At 39.0% G+C, this 7,108-nt stretch overlaps 1 protein-coding gene across 1 annotated transcript; it reads right to left on the reverse strand.

Moving 5' to 3' along the window:
- Positions 1-1,705: 1,705 nt before the first annotated feature.
- LOC311081195 (zinc finger BED domain-containing protein 4-like) lies at positions 1,706-3,318 on the reverse strand. Its single transcript, XM_084111606.1, has 3 exons — positions 2,911-3,318; positions 2,377-2,693; positions 1,706-2,153 (listed from the first exon to the last, which is right to left on the reverse strand). The coding sequence occupies exons 1-3, from the start codon at positions 3,282-3,284 to the stop codon at positions 1,798-1,800; spliced, it is 1,047 nt and encodes a 348-aa protein (XP_083967732.1). The 5' UTR covers positions 3,285-3,318; the 3' UTR covers positions 1,706-1,797.
- Positions 3,319-7,108: the final 3,790 nt, after the last annotated feature.

Here is a 7,108-nt window from a genome sequence, read left to right on the forward strand (position 1 = left end):
TATATTTAGTGTAGGCCTATTTTGTTTTTTATTTGTATTATTTTATTCTGTTTTTCTCTCACTGTCAGAAATGCTGCAGGTGCGTGAAAATTTAAACTGAATCCAGGTTCTGTTGTTGATCTGTTCTGTATGCTGCTGTTTGCACTTTGCACGTTAAAATAAACGCTTTGATAAAAACTTTTTTTTAAAGGGTCACAGATACGCGTCCATTTTATTTGTATTTAATGCAATTGACCCTTCGCAAAGACTCTTAGTTACTGTCGCTATGTCCGACAAGCTATATGCTGCTCTCACGTACACCATGTTCTCACGCAGTGAAAAATACATCGCGGAGCAGAGAGGAGACTGACAACATGCTGACAGACAGGACAGACCAGGTTATTTTTCGGTTACTTCCAGTGGTGTCAAAAGTACACACTTTTGTTACTCAAGTAGAAGTATAGATACTGGTGTTTAAAACGACTCTGGTAAAAGTGGAAGTATCAACTCAACCTCTTTACTCAAGTTAAAGTGAAAAAGTACAGGCTCTAAAACATACTTAAAGTAAAAAAGTATAAAGTACCCCTAAAAAAAAAAACGCTTAACACTAGACTCGTTGGACCTCGTATCATTGACAACTGTTAGAAATAGAAGCTTAATTTAACAACTGATTAGTGCTACATGAATCCCAAGACACGGTGAAACATATCAAACAAAAACAATGCCCTCAAAGACAACAAACTCGATGGGCATGTTTTCCTCAAACTTTATTGGAATGCAAATAGACATTCAAACTGAGGTAGTAATATTCAAGACATACCCTGGCCGGCAAAACTATCAGAACATTATTTTAGCAGCAAATGACTGTGACTTGAGTGTCTGTGTATTAAGGAGTGTGCTTGTCAGTATGTGTTAAGGAGAGAAATATACTGCATACATTTGAGTGTGGGTGGACAAAAAGAGAGACAGAGACTTCAAACTGAGATTGCAAACCTATGCAAAAGAAACCCCTTCAAAACATGGAGTAACTCATATGCTGTATACAGAGAAACACTACCAAAAACAAAAGCAAAGTTTTGCACATGGCACTAGGAGAGTAGGAGAGTGCAATAATGTACATTTTGTATGTGCAGTGAGTGTATTTGTGGCAGTGGTATACATCTTGTGCATTATTCCCTGAGTCCCATCAAAAACTTGGGAGTAACTTACTAAAGCGTACCCTAGGTACATATCAGAACAGTCTCTGAAGCCTGAAGTGCTTGACTTGGGACTTTGTGCAAGAACAAAAGTGCATGTCAGTCCATGTGGAACAAAAAGTGTGTCTGTTGGTGTGACTGTGTGTGTGTGTGTGTGTGTGTGTGTGTGTGTGTGTGTGTCTGTGTCTGTGTGTGTGTGTGTGTGTGTGTGTGAGAGAGAGAGAGAGAATTATTGTAATTATGCCTGTGTGATGTACATGTCCATAATTCCCTTAAAAAAACAGGCTATAAAAGTGGACAAATGCTACATATCAAAACAGTCTCTGTAGCCTGAAGTGCTTGACTTGGGACGAGAACAAATGTGCATGTCAGTCTGTGTGGAACACAAAAAGAGTGTTTGTGTTGATTGTGTGTGTGTGTGTGTGTGTGTGTGTGTGTGTGTGTGTGTGTGTGTGTGTGTGTGTGTGTGTGTGTGTGTGAAAGAGAGAAAAAGAGAGGGAAAGAAAGAAAGAAAGAAAGAAAGAAAGAAAGAAAGAAAGAAAGTGTGTGTGTGTGTGTGTGTACGTCAGTATTCCTGTGTTTGTGTATGACAGAAAGAATACATTGACATACCCTATACAAATCACCAGAATCTTCTGTTTAGCTTCAAAAGAAGCTGGTTTTCAAAGTTCTTAGAATCAATACGTGCCCTTTTCGGTCTGAAGATCAGTCCTGCTGAACTAAACAGTCTCTCGCAGGCTGCTGAGGCTGGTAGTGCTGTGTTAAGCCTCAATGACAGGTTGCATACTGCCGGAAAAGACTTAAGTGTATCTACTGTATCACCTGGGCATCCAAGGTAAGTCTTCAGCTGTTTAGCACTTTCTTGAGAACTGGTCTGTTTGATTGCAGAAAAGAAGTCCTCCTCCTCTGAAGAATGGGAGCTCTCACCTTGATTCTCCACAGTTTGGTCTTTCAAGTATCTTTTGATATAGTCAAGGCCTTTGAAATATAAAAACAAAATTAGGACCAAATTGAACCATGGAATTGGATTACAACAATGAAATTACAACACTGAAAGATGGCTCAATGATTTTGATCAACTTATGGCTTACATAAGGACACATATTGCTATTTGGATTGCTTGGTATGTTAGAGATCAATTGCAGTTCAAATGCAGAACTTTCCTCTATTAATAGCATAAAGCAAACAGTACAACACTTACCAAGTTTTATGATTTGTTCATCACTTGTCCAGCACGTCTTGAATTTGGGGACTAGAATAGCCGCGGCTATCAGCTCCGGATCTTTAAGCATTTGTCCAAATCGTTTTTCAAGTCCTGCTAAAAGTGCATCAATCAATGGCCTACAGAACTTGGAAGAAATGTGAAGGTTCTGGAGCTTAGTCTTGAGTAGGGTTATTGTAGGGACCAACCATCCCATTTGCACATTGGTCTCTCCCTGAAGTACGTCAAGAGCCTTTGCAACTGGGCTCATAGTCTTTGCATATTCGGACAGAAAGGCAAGCTCGACAGGAGTAAACCTGTTCAAACAACAAATAAAAAAATTAAAAATCATCACATTTATTTCATGGAACAGCTTCAATTGGAAGGGTCTAATTATTAAAAAAAACAATCATTAGAGACTACTTTTAGAGACTATTTGTGTTTTACAGTTTTTCATATATAGAAATAAATAAATGTTGGCAGCCAACCAGATTTAGTTCAGCTTTTAAAAAATAAAAAAGGGCAGGTACATACATGGGTATCTTCAGTGCACTGCAGACAGCTGCAATGGCCCGTTCTCCATGTTCTCTGGCAATTCTCACAATCCTTTCCACTGCTAAGAAAAGGGAGTTCCATCTTGTTGCATTTGGCCTCAAGAGCTGGAGTTTGCAAGTCTCCTCAATGATCTCTGCTGCTGTGGTGGATCTTGCACTTTTATTCCACAGACTCCAGCACTTTGAGAATGTTGAGCGTGAGACCCTTTTGTAAACCGTGTTACTATTTGCCTCCTCAACATCAGTTGTTGACACCAAGTTGAGTAGGTGGCAGGCGCAGCGATGGTGTTTCGGAAGCTGATATTCCAGGCAGTCGTCCTCATCCAGTATGGCTCCAGCTTCAACAAACTCCATGCTCTCAGTGTTATCCTGCTCTTCATCATCATATTCATCATCATCATCTCCTTTACCACTCTCTGCTGCTAAATTGTTATTTTCATCAGTCTGACCATAAACCCTAAAAGCTTTTACGAAATTTGAGCCATTATCAGTTGTGGTGCGGGTTATCTTTTCACGAATATTAAATTCACTGTGGATATCGTTCAGAGCACTGGCAAGGACAGAAAAAGTATGAGAACCTTTAAGCTGTCTGCAGGCTAGGGCAGCGCAACATCTCGTCATAGTCTGGGGGTCTATCCAATGTGCTGTGACACCAATGAATCCACGCCTGTAAGCTGTCCAGCAGTCAGTTGTAGTGGCAATGAACTGAAGTTCACTTAGAGCGGTTTTCAGATTGTTTTTCATTTCCAGGGAAGCCTTCTCTACTTTGTTCACAACAGTGTTGCGTGAAATCACTTTAATATTGGGCTGGAGAAGATGTACAAGATCTATGAAACCCTGCTGCTCAACTACATTAGGTGGGTGAAGGCCTTCTATGATAAAATGGAGGACTGATTTATCCAAACTGGCCTGGGACACTCTTCTGGTTTCCCATAACTTAGCTTGCTTGGATGGTGGGCTTTCATCTGGTGCTCCTTCTGGCTTTCTTCTTAGGGCGTTTGAAGTTAAAGTTTTGTATCTCTCCAGATGATTAGGGTGTTTTCTCTGTGGAAAAATATGCATCGTTGAATCATTTACAAAAACACACATTATCATCCTGATATACTTTGTATATCTAGCTACATTTCTCCCTGTGCTTTCCAATTAGGACGGCCACCTTTCCTCACACTTCTCATCTTGACTAAATTGTAAAAAAAAAAAAAAAAAAAAAAAAAAAAAGTGCATTAAGTTGGGTGAGGAAATGGAAAGAATAGGCATGACCTCAAAGCATTGAATTTAAACTGCATTGAAACCAACAGGGCCACTCAAAACAAATGTGACAAAGGGCTGATATGAATAGCACCTAACTTAACTAACACATTTCTTGTGGGTACCACTGATACATACTAGGGGTGGAACGGTACACAGAAGTCACAGTTTGGTTCATACCTCAGTTCAGACATCACGGTTCGGTACAATGGAGGGAAAAGCAAAACAAAAATGCAGAAGAAAAATGCAAGCTTGTGCATGTCTCAGGCTGTACCACCAAAGGAAAATAAATTACTTAAGCCTTGTATTTTTTAAATAAGTTTTATTAGTAAAGTAAAGGCATAGAACCAGTTTATTTGTAGTGCACTGACAATAGTTTTATATAATTAGTTTATTAATTAAATTAATAAAAAGACAAAAAGACCTTGAGATATGTAATTTTGTATCTGAATGAATTGAAAATTAAATTGCTACATTTCAGATTAATATATTTGTTTTCCTTAAAATTAATTAACAGTAACAAACACTTTGCAGTTTGAATGATGCCCTAAACAAAGTGATGGAGTATGTTCTAATGTTTCCACTGTTCAATCGCGCCCGCGCCTCACAGACACACACACACACACACACACACACAAATATAAGTAAACACTTGGCGACTTTTCGAATGCGCCTCTCTCTCTCGGAGCTACAGATTAGGTGTCCATAAAGAACCCCCGTATCTAACAGTAGGTCCGCATTAGATTAATTAATTTGCACGCGAGTTTTATTTATTTTTATATTGTGTATTCTTCCGTGTATTATATTCATGCACCGACCCGTGACGCCCGTACCGTTTCGGTTCAATACGAATACAATCCACCCCTAATACATACTGAATATTAATAGCTTAGTATTACAGGGTTTCCCGCAGCACTTTGCAGCAACACACGCCAGCATATTTTCAAACATGACCGAACTAATACAGGCTAACGTTACCTGCTAACTTGGGACTCTTCAGTAACGTTAAGCAACTGCTAACGTTAGCCCCAAAGCATGTCTCGGCATGCTAGCCAAGCCAAAGCAAACATTGTAAATCGACCAATATTAGCTTAGGCCTACTCTAAAATGAATTAATATAATAATAACAAAGAAAACAGCTTACCTCTACATGTTTCTTCAAATTGGAAGGCGAGTTCTTGAAAGCCAAAAGCACATGGTTCTTTGGTTCACAAAGTTTGCAGTGCATTCTCCACGAGTCGTTTTTGCTCCCGACGATTTCGAACAATTCTTTGAGGTAAGGCCAGGGATGTGGAAGGTTTTGCTGGTCGCCATCACTAGAACTACTACCAACGTTCTCTGTGCTTTCAGACGCTTCGGACATTTCGACAGACATGCTCTTGCCAACTGAATCTCTTTCTGGCACATTTGCCGCGGTTTGAACGTGCACTTCGTTTCGTGCCATGCGCAGAAAAGATGGACAGCCCACACACCAATGACATCTCTGAATGTTATGGGTGTCTGTGCCTCATCCAATGACGCTCGAAATCAGTCTATCTGGCGTTGAAAAAAAAAAAAAAAAAAAAAAAATACTAGAGTAACGAGCTTGTTTTTAAAATGTAAGGAGTAGAAAGTACAGATAATTACGTTTAAATGTAAGGAGTAGAAGTAAAAAGTTGGCAAAAAAATAAATAGTAGAGTAAAGTAAAGATACCTAAAAACTCTACTTAAGTACAGTAACGAAGTATTTGTACTTCGTTACTTGACACCTCTGGTTACTTCTGATATTAAACATATTAAACAAAGTCTCACCTTTCAAATTTGGTCATTTTTTAAAATAAATTTAAACGATACAATAGGCTACATACCGTTTTGTGGATCTTAAATGTCTCTGACAGATCGCTGTAGAAGAGCATCCGTTAAAGCTGCTCGTGAACCGATCATCTCTTCCTTCTATAGCATCAAATAAACATGAATGAACATAAGAAGGAATGTTGTTTTAAACCGCGGAAAGGCGTCAGTACATTCCGTTTTTCAAGTTCAAATCCTCCCATGTTAATCTGCTAGCTAACGTTATCTCTCCTGACTGCTTTGTCGGACAAAATGGCGGATTATGATTGGTTAGATCGGCTGTCAATTCAATATTATAATCTTATCAGTTAACGGTTAATAATCGATTAACGAGCGGCGGTTGTCGGTCGGGAAAATTAATCGAAATGAGCATCCCTAGTGTAGAAGAATATTTCTGTACCACTTCATGGTTTTGTGTTGTCTGACAGGTGTCCGATGTCAAAAGTATCAATTGCGTGAGTCTCATGAGAATTCCTGAGAGTTGGCAGCCCTGTACATGTGACACCAACATACCTTGTATTGGCACAGAATACGTTTTCTATTATTTGAAGCACGAAATGAAACTAAGCAGGAATGTGGCTCTACAGGAGGGATGAAAACCTACTTGTCAAACTTATTGATGAACCCCTTTTACACGCGTCACTGAAACACAGAACCAGAAAACATTTCAACTCATCAGTTTAGGGAAACAGAAACTTACAATTGTGGTCATAGGCTTACATAACATTACATTATTAAAGGTACAGTATGAAACTTTCTTTTTGCTCAAAATGAATATAATGAGCAAGTGCATTATGAATCCATGAGTCTCATCCTGAATGGCTACAGTACGCCTATAATAAGTGTTTATTTTATAAATATAATATTTTAGACCTGCCTATTTTAGACCTGGCAGGAAGACAAATGCTGTGGACTGTCCTAGTACCTGCTTGACTCTTCATATACATAAACAGAGAAAAGTAGCTCTGGCTACGATGTTCTTCCGCAAGACACGTGCAGTTTTATTAAACACTAGAAGTTAGATAGTGTACTTTTAACACTCTGGGGTCTGAGGTTTTTCCCAGGGAGAAAAAAAGCGAGCGACATACTTCAGTGAAACA

This window comes from Abramis brama (assembly GCF_963993115.1).
Source record: "Abramis brama genome assembly, chromosome: 4".
In the NCBI taxonomy this organism is placed as follows: Eukaryota; Metazoa; Chordata; class Actinopteri; order Cypriniformes; family Leuciscidae; genus Abramis; species Abramis brama.

Coding starts and splice junctions, on each gene's coding strand:
- LOC311081195 (XM_084111606.1), bottom strand. CDS start 3,284: ATGGAGTTTGTTGAAGCTGGAGCCATACTGGATGAGGACGACTGCCTG. Junction 2,694..2,910: donor AGTGCACTGAAGATACCCAT/GTATGTACCTGC, acceptor TTGTTTGAACAG/GTTTACTCCTGTCGAGCTTG. Junction 2,154..2,376: donor TGAACAAATCATAAAACTTG/GTAAGTGTTGTA, acceptor TATATTTCAAAG/GCCTTGACTATATCAAAAGA.